The sequence below is a fragment of the Neofelis nebulosa genome, chromosome 6, assembly GCF_028018385.1.
Source record: "Neofelis nebulosa isolate mNeoNeb1 chromosome 6, mNeoNeb1.pri, whole genome shotgun sequence".
Classification (NCBI taxonomy): Eukaryota; Metazoa; Chordata; class Mammalia; order Carnivora; family Felidae; genus Neofelis; species Neofelis nebulosa.
Window position 1 is genome coordinate 120,205,665 of NC_080787.1, and position 22,286 is coordinate 120,227,950.

The following is a 22,286-nucleotide window of genomic DNA, read 5'->3' on the forward strand; positions in this document are numbered from 1 at the left end:
GAGTTCTATTGGCTTGCAGAATGCAAGAATCAACCTATAAAACACAATAACATTTCTATATATCAGTGATAACTAAATATAAAATGTAATTAAAATATTTAGAAAAGAAGCAAAACCTATATGATACCTAGAAATACATATTTAAAATGGAAATACTTTTTTTTTTTTAATTTTTTTTTCAACGTTTTTTTTATTTATTTTTGGGACAGAGAGAGACAGAGAATGAACGGGGGAGGGGCAGAGAGAGAGGGAGACACAGAATCAGAAACAGGCTCCAGGCTCCGAGCCATCAGCCCAGAGCCTGACGCGGGGCTCGAACTCTCGGACCGCGAGATCGTGACCTGGCTGAAGTCGGACACTCAACCGACTGTGCCACCCAGGCGCCCCAATGGAAATACTTTTTAAGGAGATTATCAAAGAACATAAGATTAAATCTTTATTTGATTTTTTTTAAGATAAAATTTTAAATGGGGAGGTAGCTAATACTATCCAATCCTGGTGAAAATCTGTAGAAATGGAAATGTTTACTACTGCTGTCATTTGGGGAAATTAGTACTACAACCTTAGGAAGGCAATAGGGCATCTAGTATTGTTAAGATAATGAAGTCCTATCAGTCACCAACTCCACTGTAGACATTCATGCGAAAGAAACGTGTACAATTTGTAGAAAGAAGCAAATGAAAGATGTTCAACATATTGTTATAAAAAAATTATGGGGTGCCTGGGTGACTCAGTTAAGCGTCCAACTTTGGCTCAGGTCATGATCTCACAGTTCTTGAGTTCAAGCCCTGCGTTGGGCTCTGTACTGACAGCTCAGAGCCTGGGGCCTGCTTCGGATTCTGTGTCTCCCTCTCTTTCTGCCCCTCCCCTGCTCACACTCTGCCTCACTCTCTCTCAAAAATAAATAAACATTTAATTTTTTAAAAAAATTTAAATAAGTAAAAAATGAATTTAATAAATAATAAATTTAATACAATATAAATTTAATACAATATAATATATAATTATATAATATTATATAATATATAATATAATATTATAAATATTATATAATAATATATTATAACATATAATTATATATATTGTATATATTATATAATAATATATTATAATATATAATTATATATTATAATATTATATAATAGTATAATATTATATATAATTATATATAATATAATAAATTTAATACAAATAAAAATTAGAAAAAAATCTAAATATCCACAAATTAGTAAGAAAAATGAAGTGTAATATATTCATAAAATCTGACACAAGAAACAGTTCAAGTGAGTGAAATAGGTTCACATGTCTAAACATTGATTAATTTTGGAAACTTCGGGTAAAGTGAAGAAAACTAATATCATCATGTTATCATTTGTGTAAAGTTGTAAGACATAAAACAATTTTATGTTGAGTAAAACACACAAATATAAATTTCAGAAGAGTAGTTAACTCTAGAGAAAATGGAAAGGGAACAGGACAGAAATGAAGTGAGATTCAAATGTGCCTAAGTATTTCTTTAAAAATATATCTGAAGCATACATGAAAAAAATGTTAATATTTTTAACCTCTGGTTGTCATACATACTTTTCTGGTGCTTTAAAATAATTCCTAATTTAAAATTTCTTTAAGCAAAAGAAAATAAAATCTAATTAGAAAAGAGGTAAATGAAAATTTTAATATATATCAACTACTATCAATTTTACACATAGATTTTCTGTTATATTCTTGCTTAGACAATGATATTAATGAATACCATCCTCATTATATTTCAAAATATGAAAACAACGCTAGCTCAAGACATGAAAATAGTTACTAATTTTTATGCATTATTAAAATTTTTGAAATTTCTCTATCTTCTTGTGCATTAAAAGAGGCAAGCATTCTCAGATATATAAGTCACTTGAATGTAAATGCTCTTCGACTTTTGTATTTATTTTAAGTACCACAGGCTAGAAATTGGCTCTTTTGAAGTTTGGTGTCATGTTATCAAAGTCAGTTGGATTTCAGACTCTGATACATAATATAAACTGACCTTGATCTAGGTTGGAACATGTCCTTTTATTTTTATCAAAGTCTTATAATAGAAAGATAAGTAGTGAAATAAAAGATTAGATATCAAAGTGTGTATTTCATTGTGCTTTGCTTTGGGTTTTTATTGCATTTTCAGTTAAGTCCTTACTGGCCCAAAAGCTTTTGTGATCTGACCTTGGGCTCTCTTCCCAGAATTTTCTTGAGCTTCAGTCACTGTCTCCCAGCCTTGCTTACATTCTTTGAGGCACCAAGTTCTTCCTAACTCTGGAATTTCAGAGTCTATTTAAATGGGTGGGAAAACCTCACACCTGGCCCATCCCTTGGCTTAACTAGGCAATTTTCAAGGCTCGCTTCCCTTTCTTAGCAAAGCTGGGACCCTAGATCTCCCATAGATATCATGCTTCTGCCATAATCACTTGTAACATCTTTGTCTTTCCTTTATGATATCTTCACAACTTGCAATCTATTTAATATCTCACATCTGTTATATATTTTCTTCATCAATCAATAAGCTGACAGTGACTCATACATAAAAAAGAAGGTAGAAAGGAAACTAAACAATTGTGAAGATTTGAAAATCACTTAAATTGGCTGATTCATATTTCTTAATCTAGAAAATGAGGATATTAAGTCCTTCTTACCTAGCTCTCAGTCGGTGAAATTATAGCAGTGAAGCCTTGTGCAAGTATAAGGGATCATCATAAATATCTACTCATTACTTTTTCTGTTTATTTGTATTTCTTTTTACAAGTAGAGGTAAGTTTTCATTCTTCTCCTCTAATTGGATTTTCGTGGTGTGTGCTAAGATTTTTAATGGTTTTGTATATTGCTTTTTTCCATTTCTATACAGAAATGATCACCTCATTAACTTGTTAGGCTCAAACCCTGGGCATTTCTACAAAAGGCTTTCAATTTATATATTTGATCCTGAATCTAAACTACAGATGTAAATTTTTTAGCATAAAAAGCTCATATAGGAATTTGTCTCTTACAACACCCACAGTTAAAAAAATTATGTTAATCAATTTTGTAATATTAAATGCTGAACTTGTGAAAAGTGAGAATGATTTTCTTTTCTGTCTCCCTAACCTACCCACTATTTATTATTATTTAGCCACAGAACAATGTACTTAAAGAGTAAGCACTCAACAAATAGTGCTGATTAGCTAATTATCCTTCTTTTGTTAACTTCTTTAAATACTAGGATGCATTAGAATGAAGGGCAAAACAGAGGAAAATCTGTAATTGACTACAAACACCCCCCAAAACAAGCATGATTGCAACATTCCTGAAGCAATTATCACAAAACATAACTTAAATAGTCACTGGAGATCCTCTTGGTAACTTTGTCAATAGAATTCCCAGTTGACTAACAATCACAGTTAAACATGTACTGCTGAAGTTGTACCTAATTTATAAGAAGGCGGCTTCGTGAGAATGGAGGCAGGGAAGCGATTGTGACTCCATTTCTCTAGAGAGACGCTGTGTTGAGGAAACTCTAGCAAAAAGAAAATTGGTGTCAACCCAACAGTATCTGACTTTAAGAAAAAAGAACCTTATAAGGTTTTACTAATTCAACTATGTTTTCAGAGGAAAAGAGTACCAAAGGAAATAGGGCAGTTATTATGAATATTTTGTAGGATGGCCACAACATATCTAATTATATACTCGGCTAAATATATTCTGTAGAAATATGTGTCTAAAGCACACTTTTCTCCCTAAAGCGATGAAAATTGGTTCTAAGAGGGGTTGAAGTACCATTTTCATTTTATGTATACGGCAAACATATTCATACAGTGTATTTGTACATAGAGTATATCTGTGGACTTAAGATTTCATGGTAAGGATGATTATGAAAAAAAAAAAATAATGAAAGATGCTCCTTAGGGGCTTGATAATAAAATCTAGGTTGAGAACCACTGGTCTAAAGTGCAATTGCACTTTTTTTTTTATTATCACCATATATAAGAGGATAAAACTATTATATGGATTAATTATTTATCATGGAAAAATAATTGACTATTATTAGTTGTTATTTAGTTATTTTAATATAACCAATTAGAATAATGGCTTAGAAACCAAGAAAGTAGAATATTTGGTTTTAAGACAATATGGTGATATAAGGGAACATTAATCTCTAGGATGGAAGTCTGGAGCATTCTGGAAACTACCTGTGTCATACGTTTAGATGTAAAAATGATCAATAAATTTGACTCTAAATAAATAATATATTATACATTTACTGGATTGACAAGAGCTGTCCGTTTGAATGATTGCTGAGAAAGGGTAGATTAGACTCCCTTTTGTTTGAACAGAACAACCTTTAAAAATTTTATGAAATTATATGTTAACTCTTTTCGAAGTTGATTAGTACAAAGGAGTGATAGAATAATAGCTAAAAGGGAGAGAAATCTCAATGACTAAAAGAGCATTTAGGCTGGAAGTTGCAAACGCACCATCATTAGATATTGAAGATCAATTTCTTTCACACCTGCCTTATTTTTACTTCAGAAGCATAGAGGACTGTAGTGATGAATCCAGTGTCTGACTCAGGGCAAATACTCAGTAACCCTTTTAGGAAAGGGACTTCCTTCTACCTTGTAGTCAACGTGTTTCCCCTTACTCTTACTTCCTTTGCTATAATTCTCCTGAAGGCATTTTTCTATTTCCTCTGGCTTCTCATATAATGCTTTATATGTAGTAGCTCACCTATGATTTGATAATGAGTGAGTAATAATAGCAAATAAAGGAATAGTGAGAAATAATGGATAGAGGTTTTAATAATGTAACATTGACACCATAGTGAATTAAATTGCTCAAGAAATTTACCCATAAAGCAAATGACTCACTCTCAATCTGAGAACCAAAAATTTAAGTCCTGGACCATTCATATCAAAAGAATCTTCCAAAAATGAATCAAGACTACAATCAGGGCTGCTTCATGGATGGCATTGTTGACGAATAACAAAGAAGTTTTGAAAAAGCAATTATGTACCTGGGAACCCATAAAAAGAATTGAGACCCAAGCGGTCAAGACTGTATATGTTAGCACGCTACCAGAAGGTGGGGAACTTGTCTCTATGAAGGTTCAATATAAGTCCTGTAACATTATACCTTTGTGTTGGAATTGTGCCCCTTTAAAATATATTAAATAGCAAATTGTGATTTCTTCTAGTATTCACTGTTTTGAACCTTATGTTGTTTTAAAGAAAACTTTGGAAACACAATCCTTAAATAAGACATTACTTAGATATACTCTCTCAAGGGAGATTGGAAAAGGAAAAAGGAAGTAGAACCTAATGTAACTAATTAATTCTATACAAGTTGAGACATGACCTGAAAGCAGAGTTCTGATGATCTAAAAATATTTTGTCACCAATACTTCGTCTTCCTGCCAGCCTCAAAACGCCCTTTTAATTAGACCATGAGGACACATATATAAGTAGGTACTATGTTCACCATATTTACTATTTACTTTTGGCTTAATAGTTATCTGTTGAAGACCCTGAGAACAATCAGAACCAAGCATTTTTCAATCGACTGAATCAAGCTCCATCTGAATAGGAGCTATCACTCACTAAAGAAAAAAATATGGTGTAGACTCAAGACTAAACAAGTAGGAGTCTAGAAACTTAAAGTTGTGGCAATAAACTGACATGCTGTGCAATCGTAAATAAGGTCTATTCAAATCTTATAGAAATGGATCATTACTTGTGAAGAGGGTTGAAGTGAGCATGAGGGTATAGGATAGGATTAGCTTGAAGACCTGTCAAAAGGTCTAAAATATTTTGGCTTGAAGATTTGTCACAATAAACAAAAGAAACTATTACTCTGGGTAACGTGTTTTTACAGGTATAATCACCCTATTATTTTTACCATAGTGTGTTGGGGCTTCCCAAGACCACACTCATTTTCAATGATTCACTAGAAGGACTCACAGGATTCTGAAAAGTTGTTACACCCATGGTAATGGTTTTTTACAATAAAAGAATATTGATTAAAATCAGCAAGGACAAAGGAGCATAGGGAAGAGTCTAGAAGTCACCAAGTGCAAATTTCCATTTATCCTTCCCAGTTGCATCATACAGAGAGTATTTCTCCCAGCAACAATGTACGACAACACTTAGGAAGTATTCCCAACCAAGGAAACTCACCCAAGTCTTCCTGTTCAGGGTTTTTATTGGGAGGTCAATTACACAGATAATGGAGCACTCCTATGACTGACCAGTCTCCAGTACTCCTAGAGATACAGTGTAGCTCATGGCGTCTGGTGGACAAAACTAGGCATTCACCATAAATTGCATTGTGAGCTAATAAATGTGGTGCAGGGTTCCAGGCAAACAACAGAAGACATTCACCATGAATCAATTGTTAGCATAAATTATCTGGTGTGACCCCTGGTCCCGGGTATACAAAGCTATTTTTATTACACAGAATATTACAAGGGCTTATAGGTTATCTCCCAGGAGCTGGTGAAGGGACAGTCTTTTCAGTTCAGTATCTTCAGGGTTTGAGCACTCCAAATGTATTGAATTAACCCTTTACTGCACCATGAGAGAGTTCTTTGTACCAGTGTTTCCCATTTCATAGCCATTTTGCCGGTTCTTGCCAACTTAAGTGCCTCAGGTATAGTTCTGGTAATTTACCTCCTGCTGAATAACTTAATTCCTAAGGGAAAAGGTCCCTATCTCTTCAGGAGTAGCCTTAAAAGTTCATTATATGCAGACAGGGACACTGGAAGCCAAGTCCCCAACCAGTGCTTTGCATCCAGAAATATTCAGTATTTTTTAATGTTTATTTTTGAGAGAGAGAGAGACAGAGTGCGAGTGGGGGAGGGGTAGAGAGACAGAGAGACACAGAATCTGAAGTAGGCTCTAGGCTCTGAGCTGTGAGCACAAACAGAACCTGATGTGGGGCTTGATCTCAAGAATTGTGAAATCATGACCTGAGCCACAGTCAGAGGCTTAACCGACTGAACCACCCAGGCGCCCCCAGTATGTTTGTTTTGAAAGCATAAATGATGAATGAACCTTCTACTCTTTGAATTATTTATTGTTTCCAATATCATTGCTAACATGGGTCTCTCATTTTATCTCCTCCAATAGGTTGAATTTTTAAACCATGCTTCAAAATTCAGGTCAAATTTCACTCCTGCCACAAAGCGTCCTCAAGCCTTCATAGCACAATTAGTCCCTCCTTCTGTGTTCCCATAATTTAATTGATTAATGAGTTGCATGATCCTATTCTGCCTTGCTTCCTGGTGGATTGTAAATGTATCATTTTACTCAGCTCTAGATGTTGGCCTTTAAAGACACATACATTGGGAAAAAAAAAAAGAGGGCAGGAGCCAAACCATAAGAGACTCTTAAAAACTGAGAATAAACTGAGGGTTGATGGGGGGTGGGAGGGAGGGGAGGGTGGGTGATGGGCATTGAGGAGGGCACCTGTTGGAAGGAACACTGGGTGTTATATGGAAACCAATTTGGCAATAAATTGCATATTAAAATAAATAAAGACAGATACCTTGACCTATCCATCTTCATAGTCTCTAGAATCCCTACTCTAATGCGTTGCTTCTGGTTATTCATAAATTGAATATTAAAACCATTTAATCATATTTTTCAAGGTTATTTTACCAGGTTAAATAGAGATCAGGAATATGTAACTAATGTCTGAAAATTTCAAATTGTTGAACTCAGTCTGAATCTCACAGAAGTAGTTGTACAAGCTTTCAAATGAGAGTAAACGAAAAGTAGATTAGACCAAGTGCATGAGAACACAGTGTACAGAACAGCTGCACTGTGTCCTCAATGGGATAAACTAAATTATAATTATAGTGATATTTCATCTTTCCTGCCTGTGTACTCTTCTGAAGAGTCTCCCAGCTTCAGGGCTTTGGGGACTTATTTGTCACCACAGGTCTGAAATTAGTTTGATTAGTTTTGCTGACATTTATTATCTCAAACTATCTGAAATCTACCTTAGCAGTAAAAACTGGAAAGAATGTCAGTAGCAATGATTTCAATTTGTGTATATATCAAGACGTTGAAATTTGACATGTGAACACAGGCCATGAGACACCCCTTTGTTTAGGTTCCCAGGAATATAGAAGTGATTGTGGTCCCAAGTGGGTCATAAAAATTAACAGTCAAAAAGTGACTTTCAAATGCATTGTTCTCTTAGATACAAGGAGAACCACTTTATTTGTTATTCTTACAAAGTTTACTTTTTTCACACTCTTTCTTGTCCTCTCTTCTATTTTTTCTCCTATGTTTTCAGATTTTATCAGCCTATCTTCTGCCAAATTTGGGTTTATTCAAAAATAATCTTATTAAACATCTACTATATGCATAGCACCTTATGTGAATGAAAAACACAACCACCAAGAGATTCATTTAAGTTTAATAAAATTTTATTTAGCTAGTGCTCCGTGTTGTACTATTTTCTGATACTATAAAAATGAGTAGGATAAGGTTTCTACCTCTGAATAGATTATGGTATACAACTGGAGCGAACAATCCTGGAAGATATAGCTATGCTTTTTTGGTGGTTATCATAGAGCAATGTATAAAGGGTTATGGGAACACAGTTGAGAGAGAAGACCTCTAAGGAGAAGAAGCTTCAGAATTAAGGTAATGAGGGAATTCAAGAAGAGTAAAGATATGTAGCCAATGCAGGTGTAAGAGAATATGTTTCTTAGAAAGCAAGGAGCCTTTATTTAGAAGTTATTAGTCAAGATTAACTCTTCTTTTCATTGAGAAATTACAGCTTTCCCCATTTTTTCATCAGATAATCAGCTTTCTCTGGCCCGAGTCCACAGTAGAGAGGCCCATCTATACACAAAAAATTTTTCAGGATATTGGGACTAGAATTAATGATACCAATCTGAGCAGTCACTGAACGAGATTCATTTTTTCCCACAATATTACTATATGATTAACTGGCTACTCCAATGCATTAAGGGAAATGCTGTGAAAATTAACCAAGCAAAACTTTCCTCTTTTTCTGCTTAGTCCCATCAAGGGAATCTATGGCCATTCACCCCAGTTTCTCTCCTTGCCAGATTCTTATGCTTGCCTCAAATATATGAATTTTTACTATTCAACGTAGAAAGGGTTTTGCCATCTGTATAATATCAACAGTCTGTCATACATCCATTAGTTTAATTCTCTAATTTTATCATATATCATGTGTTCTAAGCAGAAGTAGTTCAACAACAGAGAATGGTGAACCAGACTGACTCCATTTTAGTCAGTATGGCTTGCTGTTTGTATTTATCATGGTATTTACTCCACACTCTTGACATACGTGAAGAACAAAATTGGAGCTAAAAGCTACAACAGATTAGTATCCAATATCCCTTCCCATCAGTGTGGTTCAAAAAGATATAGCTTAATAAGGAGCTTTTGAGTAGATTTTTTAAAATATCATTATACTTTAAATTCGGTTGAGAGGTAAAATGAAAAATACACAGTGTATCTTCCCTAAACGTAACTAAATAAAGACAGTCCTTAATCTTGAAGGGCACCTGTGTTTCTATTTATAGGAGAATGTTGAAGGTGGGGACTGCAGTCACTGTAAATCCGGCTTCTTCAACTTGCAAGAGGATAATCATAAAGGTTGTGACGAGTGTTTCTGTTCAGGGGTTTCAAACAGATGTCAGAGCTCCTACTGGACCTATGGCCATGTAAGCAATAGCCTTTTAATTCTGTACACAGTTCCACAGCCCTCCTTGCTATTGTTCTTTTGTAAGAAATTAAAAAAAAAAATTTCTGGTAGTAAGTTCCTCTTACGGTTATCACGAAACAGTGATGGAATTTTCTTTCAAATGCTATTTGCGTACCTTTGATCAAAGACTTTAGGGTTTTATTTGTAGCAGTGTGTGGCCTGGAATCTCTTAGAAATAACAAACATTAGCCTTTGCAGTGTCCATGATTACTATGTGAGGCAGTAATGGAATTAACGTTGTTATATAGCCCCAGGGGCAGATGATTCAATAGAGAGAAAGAATCAGATTGTGATATGAAGAATTATGTATTCCATTCACCAATATTTTTGGTATACAAATTAAGAAAAATTGCTCCCCATTGCTTTTGCAACTCTTCACAGTGGTTTGTGTCCCTATAGAGGAGGTATGAGAGGAAAATGGGACCCTCAGGGAATTTCGAATAGCCTGTGTGGCAGCTCTTAAGACTGCAGAGTGACAGGAAACAAGCTACAGAGAGAGAAGCCTAGAGGAGAATGAGAAAGTCTACCACCTGGGGTTGAGAATGCAAAGTTGGATTCTTATACTGGAGAGCCACTGGAGGATTTTTATCAGGGGAGTGATTTGACCAGAGTTGTGTTCTACAAAGATCGTTATTTCAAGGAACTACCTTTCAACCACTCCTTCCGCTGTAATATTTTGAATAGTTTCTGACTGTACTCTCATTTCTGAATTTGAATCCATACACCATCAAATATATTGCCTCCAGAGCAGATTGCACAGAACCAACAGCAAATAGACATCTCTAGCCCACTTCCTCCTCTGTTTGTAGAGTTTCACTCCACCCTCTAGACTGCTCCGTTAACATATCAAAGTTTCTTGATTAGCGGAAGAGCAGAAGTAGCACTCAGCCTTGGTGTTCAGCATCTAGGTCCACTGACATTTCCATTTCAGTCAGCTTTCTGGTAAGAACTTCCTCTGAATCTCACTGGTCTGTCCTAGAATGCCTGAAGGATGCTGTTGGAAAGGGGGAGAGAAGGAAGTAAGTAGCCTCTATCTGAAGATCTAACTAGCCAATATGTTTTTATTTGGTCTTTCTCTTTGGACCATGGCAGTTCCAGCAACTGCATGGCTTTGGGAGAATCAAATGACCTCTACATGAAAAAAAAATTAAAAATACTTCATGCACATATTATCACTATCACTATTCTGCTCCCCATCACCCACAACACCAAGCCACTCATACACATCTAAGTAGGCCCCTGGTAGCCACAGAGCTCAGTATCTTGTGTTTTGTCCCAGCTAGGTAGGACAGTCTAAATTAGAATTGTAGCTGTATACCCACTCCTGGCCAGAGTCTAAAGATGGAAAAGCAAATCACCGCGTGTGTTTCCAATTTTTCCTTTAAGGCTCCTTCCTTTTCTGGGACAAGGATCTAGGCTATGAGTTTCTGTAGAACTCTGACCCCATGGGAAGGACTAGGTATAGTATTTTGAGCTGTGGCCATAGCAACAGGCTGGTGGATTCAAATGTTCTCAAGCCTCAAAATCGAAATTTAATTAAGGGGAAGGTTGGAAATACTAAATGAAAAGCTACCTTTCATGCACTTGCATATTGTATTTCTTTTCTTCCTCTGCTTTACAAATATATGTAATACCTTTTGAAATATTATTTTCCATAAGCAACAGGAAATTATTAGCGAAATGGAAAATATGAAATTGAGAATCCAATTGATAATTTGTGTAACATTATAATCATCATGTAACTTTGAATGAATTTCTATTTTTTTTTAATTTTTTTTTTTACATTTATTTATTTTTGAGAGACAGTGTGAGACAAAGTGAGAGTGGGGGAGAGGCAGAGAGAGGGAGACACAACCTGAAGCAGGCTCTGAGCCGTCAGCACAGAGCCCGATGCGGGGCTCGAACCCACAGACCATGAGATCATGACCTGAGCCGAAGTCGGACGCTCAACCGACTGAGCCACTCAGGCGCCCCTGAATGAATTTCTATTTTTTAAGAAAGAAGTATTTGGAATCATAACTTCTTAAAAGCATTGGATCGGGGCACCTTAGTGGCTCAGTTGGTTGAGCATCTGACTTCAGCTCAGGTCATGATCTCACTGCTTGTGGGTTTAAGCCCCACGTCAGGCTCCGTGCTGACAGCTCAGACCCTGGAGCCTGCTTCAGATTCTGTCTTTGCCTCTCTGCCCTTCCCCTGCTCGTGCTCTCTCTCTCTCAAATGTCAAGTAAAACATTTAAAAAAATGTTTTAAAGCACTGGATCAATAAAACTAGATTATTCCGTATTACTATTCAAACTCCTAGAACCATCAAGAAAACAATGAGAACCTATAATGAGTACATATGATAAATTTCATATTTCCCACAACTCTTATATTTTTCTAAACTTTTATACTTTTAGGGTTTTTTTTTTATTTCCAAAAAATTGACACTATACGGAATATGGAAGAGAAAGAAAAGGATATGACTTTTGCTTTTGTTCTTCCTAAATAACAATGATTGTGTGTTTTCTTGAAGATACAAGACATGAGTGGCTGGTACCTAACTGACCTCTCTGGCCACATTCGAGTGGCTCCCCGGCAGGATGACTCAGAGCCAGCTCAGCAGATCAGCATCAGCAGTGTGGAAGCCCAGCGTTCCCTGCCACAGAGGTACTACTGGAGTGCACCAGCTCTGTATCTGGGAAACAAAGTAAGTCCAGACAGTGCTGGCTTCCTGCCACTTTGCTTTAGCTGATCAATGACGAGTTTCATTAAGTATTTTTTTTAAGAGAAGTCAAAACAAATTGATGGTGTGTTGTGTTGCCAGAAGAAACGAGATCAGTTTTAGTTGGGTATTTCTCCCAGGATCCATGGGAGAAGTATGTATACCAAGAGTTAACGGGCTATGGCATCTGTAGGTCACAACTTTACATAGTTGGTGTTCTGTACTTACTTGTTTTTTTGGCAGTTTCCAACTCATTTTTATGCGAACTTTTTGAATGAATGACTAAACTAATGAAGACTCTAGGATATTTTTGCAAAGCCTCTCAGATGATTTTGCAAAACCAACTATAAATATTGAAAGAAACTGTTGCATTTACTTGAAATAGCTATTTTTCTAGAGTTGCCTATGGTGGGATGCTTACTGGAGTTTTCATCATCTGTGTCTATTTTATTTCAAAACTGATATTCAAGAGAGCTAATTCTTCTATCTTGCATGAATGTTAATTGGAAATGAAATGTATTACATAACTAACTTAATGCTTGCCATGAAGTCTATGTAAACAACATATTTCCTGGAGCTTAGAGAGAAAACTACCCTAAAAGAAGTGCCAGGTTGAAAGCCCGTTTGTTTTAAAGCCCACCACACACATATAAAAACATACACATATAAACAAATGCAGCAGTCTTGGAAATGCAGGTGTTTTTTGTTGTTGTTCTGTTGTAGATTAACTCTATCTAGATAGGTGCCTTGGCTTTTACCATTTTATTTTATTTTGCCTAATAATTTGTTGGAAACCAATTTGGTACAGTAATTCTGTGAAAGTTAATACCTTATGGGCTGATGGTTACATCACTAATCATATCAGAAACTGCAGCAGTCACAGAAAAATCCCTTAGCAAATCGATGCTGTGTAAGCCTGTATGTTTTCACCTATAGGATTGTTGTGTTACTTTGGAAGAAATTTTCTTTGATTAAACAAACAAAATATATTTACTGTTAGTGGTTCTCTTGCATGGCATATGACTTATTGAGGAAGAAAAACTTAGTAGTTCACATGTTAGTGAACACAAACTGGTTGGTGGTTTTAGCTAATTAAAAAAAAATTAACTAGTGGCCAATTTCTTTCTTTTTTTTTTTTTTTAAGGTTTTTAATGTTTATTTTTGAGAGAGGGAGACAGAGACAGTGTGAGTGGGGAAGGGGCAAAGAGAGAGGGAGACACAGAATCCAAAGCAGGCTCCAGGCTCTGAGCTGTCAGCACAGAGCCCAATGCGGGGCTTGAACTCAATGCCAGATCATGACCTGAGCCAAAGTCAGACACTTAACCGACTAAGCCACCCAGGTGCCACTCTTTTTTTTTTTTTTTAAGTGCTTATTTATTTTTGAGAGAGAGAGTCAGAGTGCAAGCAGGGGAGGGGCAGAGAGAGACGGAGATACAGAATCTGAAGCAGGCTCCAGGCTCTGAGCTGTCAGCACAGAGCCTGATGTAGAGCTGGAACGTAAACTGCAAGATGATGACCTGCGCCGAAGTCAGATGCTTAACCCACTAAGGCATCCAGATCCCCAACTAGTGGCCAGTTTCTTATTTTGAGCAGACTTCTAAATGCTATTATGAAAAGTGTGTTAATGAATAAAACCCATTTTTCAATGAATATGTACTTTAAAATAGACAGTGTATATTGCATAAAATTCTACAGCTATAATAAAAAATCCAGTTAAACTTATATTTGCAAGGTCTTTTACAACAAAAAGTCATTCCATCTTGTTCTATTTTGGAACCTCCTGTATTCCCAACAAGAATAAAATAGCACATAAGTCTTGAATATCCACAGCTTAAAATTGCCAATAAATAAATAAATAAATAAATAAATAAATAAATAAAACAAACATAGATAAACATCCAAATTTTTTCTGCTCTGAGGAGTTCAGAGAAGAGCCTTGGGTCAAAATTGGATGAGTTTCAAAGGTCTTATTTTTCTTACAATAGTGAAACTTATTTAATAGCTTATCATAGAATATTCTTAACCACATTTTCCATATTTTTTCCTGGGTCATATGCGTTTTCTTTCTGTTGGCTGAAAATCAAACTGACATAAGCATGGAAGCTAATGGGATATTAAATAACACCAGAGCAAAGAATTTGGACATCCTGTTCCTAGATGTTGGTGCCCAAAGATAACTTCCTTTATCCTGGCTGAACTGTCCCTTATAACCACCCACAACGAAGCCCTTCATATTCCTCCACAGATCATTTTCACTTCAAAACACTGTGCTTCCCTCCCTCTCTAACTTTTTCCCCCCTTCCCCTCCTCCATGGTCTTCTGTCAAGTTTCTCAGGATCCACATAAGAGTGAAAACATATGGTATCTGTCTTTCTCTGTATGACTTATTTCACTAACCATAAGAGACTCTTAAAGACAGAATAAACTGAGGGTTGATGGGGGGGGGTGGGAGTGAGGGAAGGGTGGGTGATGGGGATTGAGGGGGGCACCTGTTGGAATGAGCACTGGGTGTTGTATGGAAACCAATTTGACAATAAATCTCATATTAAAAAAAAATAAAATAAACACTCAGCCGGGGGGGGGGGAACCACTGTGCTTGCCTCTGCTTCAATTTCCACTCAGCAAACAAAATAATGGTAACAGGGTGTGCAAATTGTTTGAATACGGAAGACATTTTTTAATGTAATGTGGAAGCCCTTGGTGGTTTACTGTCAGATATCTCTGTATGAATGAAACAATTTGCCTTAATAACTGAACCATATAAATCTTTGATACTACAATAATACTGCAAGCTGTCACAAATTACCACCGTACATCTTAACTGCCACGTCACGTCACGTAAATTATAGTCATGGTGACATGCTTAGCTTGGTTGATTTAATATCTTGCTAAGGAAATGGAAAATTGTAGGGCCTTGTTTATAAATTCAATAAAGCCACTTCTCTAAATAGTTGAGACTAAATTCTTTACCAGTAATTGCTGTTCAGGTCAGAGCCATTGCCAGAATCTGACAGAAATAGTCTATCAGGAAACCAGTGCATCTGCTTAGATACTGAATTTCATTTACACCCATGACCAGGAGGCTGTGGGCATATCATCCCACCTCCGCTTTTTTAGTGTTAATTCCAAAGTCAAAAAAAATATTTATGAGATGCTATTAGCTTTGCTAAATATTTGTTTAACCAATTTTCAAACATATTCCAAAGCTCTTGGTTAGAAGGCTACTTCTAACAGAAGGGAGATGTGCTATGCTTATTCTGTTATAACGAAGATGCCACATGCCATTCTTCCTTTTTTTTTCTTCAGGAACCTGACTCCAAATAATAAAACTGCTCTCACATGGGATACACTTTGCTGACTGAGAGGCCCACCTGATTGTGATAAAATTAAAGAACACTAGCCAGTCGAGCAAAAGAGTATTTTTTATCCTAAGACACATTTTTATTGACTGCAGACCCTCTTTGGAGTCATGAGGCACACATAACTGAGTATGTGTGTGTTGGGGGGGTGGGTAGTCATGAGGCCTGGAAAATCTTAGCACATTTTTATACTGCCCGTTCCATTTAAATATTTTCACCATCTCCCTTATGAGTTAATTCTTCAATAGCAATCTTGAAAATGTTTTTTCTCACATGTGAGTGAATATCTAGCACAATTGGCACAATCAAGCGTTGGTTCCCCCTCACTCCTCATTTTAGAGAGTCAAGGAGGATTAAGTCAGCCACCCAGAGGGTTGTATGAGGCAGCATTTCATTTTCAAAATGCTTGGCAAATGTTAATGCTTGGTTGTAGGGCACTGGTTTACACATGGGACTAGGCAGGAATGGAAAGATCTAGAGGGCAGAATCCTGCTGGTTTGCTACAGGCTACAGCTATTCAGAAACAGTTTGGGTATTTCAGAGTTGGAATAATTTACTGCTTTAGTAAACTAAGTGCTATTGGAACACTGAAATAGTCATTTTCTTAAGGTTCCCCTAGTGGTCTGAAATAGTGCGACTTCCAAAAGCAATCGTCTCTGCATCTGTAAAGTTCCCTGAGAATCTGGCTTGGCCTGTCTACTCTTCCCGCATTACCATTCAGGTTTACGATTCCGTCTCTGAGCATTATTAAATTAATCTTATGTGATTTGTTCTTCACAGAACAATGCTTGTTTTCTACAACATGACGTTGTCGTTTTCTGTTTCTAGCTCAGAGAAAGAAGCTTTTAAATTGTTTCCTCTAGTTGCCAACAGTACCTATAGGCAAGCTTAAGATGCACATTATAAGTCTGCTGACAAAATAGCATCTGGCTTCTAAAAGAAATCTCTGGTACTTCCTTGTTGTGCTTGCTTGACTTTCAGTTCCATCTCTCAGATCTCAAATTGAACCTCTGGATTTGAAGGAGACTGATGTTTGAGATTTACAGGGTAGGGTCCTTCTTGTCACATAAAAGGAGCTCAACTAATACTTGGTGATTAATGCTACATACTTAATAACAACAACAGCAGGCTGTTGTTGTTTTTTTTTTTCCAAATAAAAGGATGGAGCTATTATTTATTTGTTTACTTATTTATTTATTTATCTGGGTTTTTTAAAGTATTTAAATTCCAATTAGTTAACATACAGTGTAATATTAGTTTCAGGTGTACAATACAGTGATTCAATAGTTCTATACCACACCCAGGGCTCGTCACAAGTGCACTCCTTAATCCCCATCACCTATTTAACCCATCCCCCCATCCACCTCCCCTCTGGGACCCATCAGTTTGTTCTCTATAGTTGACAGTCTGTTTCTTGGTTTGCCTGGCTTTTTTTTCCCCGATGATCATTTGTTTTGTTTCTTAAATTCCACATATGAGTGAAATCATGACTCTTGACTTAGGATTTATGCAGCGTTGAAAAATTATTTCAAACATGGTTTAAAAAAATTAAAAACTGGGGCGCCTGGGTGGCACAGTCGGTTAAGCGTCCGACTTCAGCCATGTCACGATCTCGCGGTCCGTGAGTTCGAGCCCCGCGTCAGGCTCTGGGCTGATGGCTCGGAGCCTGGAGCCTGTTTCCGATTCTGTGTCTCCCTCTCTCTCTGCCCCTCCCCCGTTCATGCTCTGTCTCTCTCTGTCCCAAAAATAAATAAAAAACGTTGAAAAAAAATTTAAAAAAAAAAAAAAATTAAAAACTAATAAACATAATCCAATCTCCTCTCAATTAAGGTATTGTGGGGCGCCTGGGTGGCTCAGTCGGTTAGGCATCCGACTTCGGCTCAGGTCATGATCTCACAGCTTGTGGGTTCGAGCCCCACGTCGGGCTCTGTGCTGACAGCTCAGAGCCTGGAGCTTGCTTCTCATTCTGTGTCTCCCTTTCTCTCTGCCCCTCTCCTGCTTGTGCTCTGTCTCTCTCTGTCTCTCAAAAATGAATAAATGTAAAAAACAAATTAAAAAAAAAAAGAAGGTATTGTGTATGTGGGAGAATGGCATGACCATAAAAGTAAATAGGACAAATCAACGGTGATTGAATTTTTATTCCATGAATCAGATCTCATTAAGAATGATTTGATGGGGCGCCTGGGTCACTCAGTTGGTTAAGCGTCCAACTTCGGCTCAGGTCGTGATCTCACTGTTTGCGAGTTCCAGCCCCACATCAGGCTCTGTGCTGACAGCTCAGAGCCTGGAGCCTGCTTCAGATTCTCTCTCTCTCTCTCTCTCTCTCTCTCTCCCTCTCCCTCTCCCTCTCCCTCTCCCTCTCCCTCTCCCTCTCCCTCTCCCTCCCTCCCGTGCTCATGCTCTGTCTCTCTCTGTCTCTCTCTGTCTCTCAATAATAAATAAATGTTAAAAAAATTACAAAAAAAAAAGAGAATGATTTGGTAATAGAGTAGTACCAGGAAGATTTACTGCCTAGAACTAATCAAATGAATTGTTAGGGGTACATGAAGAAATATATTTATTAAAAACAGACAAAAAAGCCGAGCACTCACTTGTTGCCTATAGCTATAGTAAAGTCTATTATGCAAAATTATCCCACCTACAAGGTCAAACATGCATATCTCCCAATCTTCCCTAACCTTATCATAAGAGTATCTTGATATTTTTTAAATTAAATGTATAAAGCACTAATTTTAGCATTGCAAATTATTAAAGGAGAATTTTAATATTCATATGCATCATTCTGTTTGTAGCACCTTATAATGAAGTACAATGAGAACGAAGATCACTGTTTCCAATTGAGCAACTAAACATGCACTAAATAGGAGAGCATTTAGTTTAACAGCAATTTGATGACAAAAATTAAAGAGTTTACTTAGCAGTAATATCAATCTCAGTTAACTTTAGGATAGTTACCAAAAAGTAGCAAGCGAAACAATTCCTGGAGCCAACACAGAGCTGGTAATAGTTCATTTTCCCACCACCTAAAATGAAACATCTTTATAATGGAGAGGACATCAGGTAAAGTACTCGCAGAGTATTATCTTAGTAGAGGGGTTAAATTAGTCCTACACTACTGGCTACTCTAAATTCACCCTAACAAATATTAAAAGCAAACCTTAAAAGAAACCAACTTGCTCCAACTAAATTAGCTGCATGCCGGAACAAAGTCCAATACTACTTAGTTACAACAAAATCCAACACCCAACACTATAAAATCAGCATGCCTGGCATCGAATCAAAAATTACCAGGCATGTAAACAAGCAGGGGCATATGAACCATAACCAGGAAGAAAATCAGTCAATGAAAACAGTCGCAAAAACGACAAGAAGATCATTCCAAGGCATATCTGAATTGAATTATTTAAAAAAAGAAAATGAGAGAGACAAAGAGAAAATCATGAAAGCAGCCAGAGGGGGGAAAAAAAGGCACATCATGTACAGAAGAACAGAGATAAGAAAGATAGAAGATTCTTGTCAGATAGGATGCAAACCAGAATACAGTACACGAATATTTTAAAGTATTGGGGAGGAAAGAAACAACAACATACAAAAAAGCAGTCCAGCATTCTTTAGCCGGCCAAAATATCCGTGAAAAAGGAAAGCAAACCAAGAGTTTTTCAGAGAAATAAAGGCTGAGCTACTTTTTCACCAACAAATTACACTAGGAAAAATGTAGAAAGTTTTTCTGGTGAAATGAATATGATGCCTGACGTTTGTCCCTACAAAAAGAAATTAAGAGTATCAAAACAGTATAAAATAATGTTTTCTCCACTGATTGCACCTAACACAGGAACTCTGGCTAGTCATCTCTTTAGCCCTGGGGCTTACCACAGTGGTTACTGAATGAATAACAAAACACACAGACTTAAAATAGAATTTCAAGTATTCTTTGTACACATTTTTTTTGAAACGATGCAAAGGAAGACTATGCCGTACGAAGAACGTAAAAGTTTTTCCTTCTTCAACCCCCATCCCTCATCCCAAGACCAAAGAAAGGCAAAATCATCAATTAGAGAATTTCAATTAAATCTTAATGTAAAGCTACACTTTTTTCTATATCTTCTTAAATAAAACTTTATATCATGTTTTATGTGCAGCTCAGTGGAGAACCATAGGGAAGTGATTGATTGTTGATTCTGGTACACTAGCCCTAGCTCTTGTGGGACAGACTCCCAGGATTCTTTAGTAGGTCAGTGTTATACCATTTTGGAACCTATCATAGCTAGAGTGTTCTTTATATACTGGGGTTTTTTCATCTATTTTTTTTTTTTTTTTGTTAATAGTGGAAAGGGAAAGTGTGCAGGGAAGGATGGGAGACGGATACGTGTAAGGGGAAGATGGCCTAAAGACAAAGAGACAAGGTGGCCATCTATAAGCCAAGAGAGAAGTCTGGAACAGATTCTTCCTTCACAGCCCTTAGAAGAGACCAGTCCTGCTGACATCTTGATTGTGGACTAACAAACTCACACGTTATTTTCTTTCTTTCTTCGTTTTCATGAGAATCGTTTGAAAGGGATTAATTAAGTAAGGAGAAGTCATGGTCAGTTATTCTTAGCGTTTTCATCCCTATGCCTTTCACAGATCTGATTCAAATTCTGGATATCTACCTTACTAGTTTTATGATCTTGGACATATCCCATAATTTAGTTGAGCCTTCCATTATCTGCAAAATGAGAGTTCCAGCCTTAGAATTGTGCAAAGCCCTCTAAAACACCCTTAGCACGCAGAAGCTGTTCAATAAATGTCAGTTTCTTCATGAATTTCTATAGCTGTACACTGTAGGAATTTATATGTATCAGAGATAGTCTTTATATCAATTAAAGATGTTTGTTGCAGAACACTTTGACCCCTATTTATTGCCATCTGACAGAGCATCTGGTGGTGGTAAGGGACAAGATAACATTAAAGATAAAAATGGACAATCAGAGAGAGTTCATTTTAGCAAGCAAGTAGATTACATGACTTAAGCAGCAGCTTTGCAGATGTGAAAAAAAAATCAGTTAGCTAGCTTTTTGAGAAACCTGCCGAGCATTTGCACTTTATCTTGAAAGTACCAAAATAAAGCCAACAATCAACAATCATCGCTTCGTGTCTTTCCAGGAAAATAACTTGATAAGTATCTTACCACTCCTGTTTCACTGAAGGCCTAGTATATAAAGGAATTTGTAATTTCTACCCATCAGTAACTAATTAGACAAGTAAATTTTATAAGCATAATAAACACAGTCAACACCCTGCAGCTATAATGTCATTAAGGTGGTCATGTAGATAGATCCCAATTCAATACAATGGGTGTCCTTATAAAAAAGGAAAATGTAGAGACAGGGAGAATGTCAGTGGGACAATGAGGACAGCCAGCTACAAACCAGAGAAGGAGGACTAAAACACATCCTTCTCCCACAGCTTCAGAAGAAACCAGTCTTGCCAACACCTTTATTTAGGACTAGTAATCTCCAGAACTCTGAATAATGAATTTCTGTTGTTGAAGACACTCAGTTTGTCTTACTTTCTTATGGCAGCCCTAGCAAATAATACAAATAATAAAATATCAATTCTTTTTAAAACCCCACACTTCTTATTGTTTTAATTTGTAGCAAATGGAAGGCTAATCTAATATCTAAAGAGGTTATAGAAATTGATGAGAAAGGCCAATGGTCCAACAAAAAAATGGGCAATAGATATGAACAGTTTATACAAAAGGAAATACTTGCTGTATGCCTTAAACTTATACAGTGACGTATGCCAATTATTTCTCAATGAAGGTGGAAAAATATAAAACAATGTTCAACCTGAATCGATATGATAACTACATTGAGAAATCATTTGTCATCTATCTTAGGAAAGAGAACAAAATGGACAGTACCGATTACTGAGACTTTAAAAAGACAAAGATCCTTATATATTAGTAGTGGGAATATACATTTATGCAATCCAAGAAAACCAATTTAGAAATCTTGACCAAAGTTACAAATGCACATTTGTTTCTATATTTATCTTCTGAAAATTTACCCTACTGGCATGTATAAACATGAGAAATGCAAAGTCATTCATTCAGAAATGTTTGTGATGACCACAAAAATGTCTATCACTGAGAGCTAATTAAATGAGTTTGGATACATACATGGACTGAAACACTATCAAACTTTAAATAAAGAAAGAAAGAAGTTCCTTGTATGCTGCTATGGAATGATCCAAAGTACACGTTTCAGTAACTAAACCTGGAAGCAGAATAGTATGTTTGTATGTGTGTGTGTGTATATATGTATATACACCATTTGTTCAAAAAATAGTGGAGAACAAGAATATATATTTATAACTATAAGGTTACTTATCTATTTGGAGTCGCAACTAGCATTTGAATTGAGGTGAGCTTGCCTCCAGAGACTGTCCATACCCTCTGTGAACACAGTATTGTCAAAGAT

General features: G+C 36.5%; 1 protein-coding gene across 3 annotated transcripts in view; it reads left to right on the forward strand.

Annotated features, from left to right (window-relative positions):
* Positions 1-22,286, forward strand: part of LAMA2 (laminin subunit alpha 2) — a 619,529-nt gene that overhangs the window by 268,969 nt on the left and 328,274 nt on the right. For all 3 annotated transcript variants that reach the window (XM_058735217.1, XM_058735218.1, XM_058735219.1), the window contains exons 11-12: positions 9,578-9,718; positions 12,275-12,448. In XM_058735217.1, the coding sequence (XP_058591200.1) occupies positions 9,578-9,718; positions 12,275-12,448 (315 nt within the window). The remainder of the gene's footprint in view (positions 1-9,577; positions 9,719-12,274; positions 12,449-22,286) is intronic.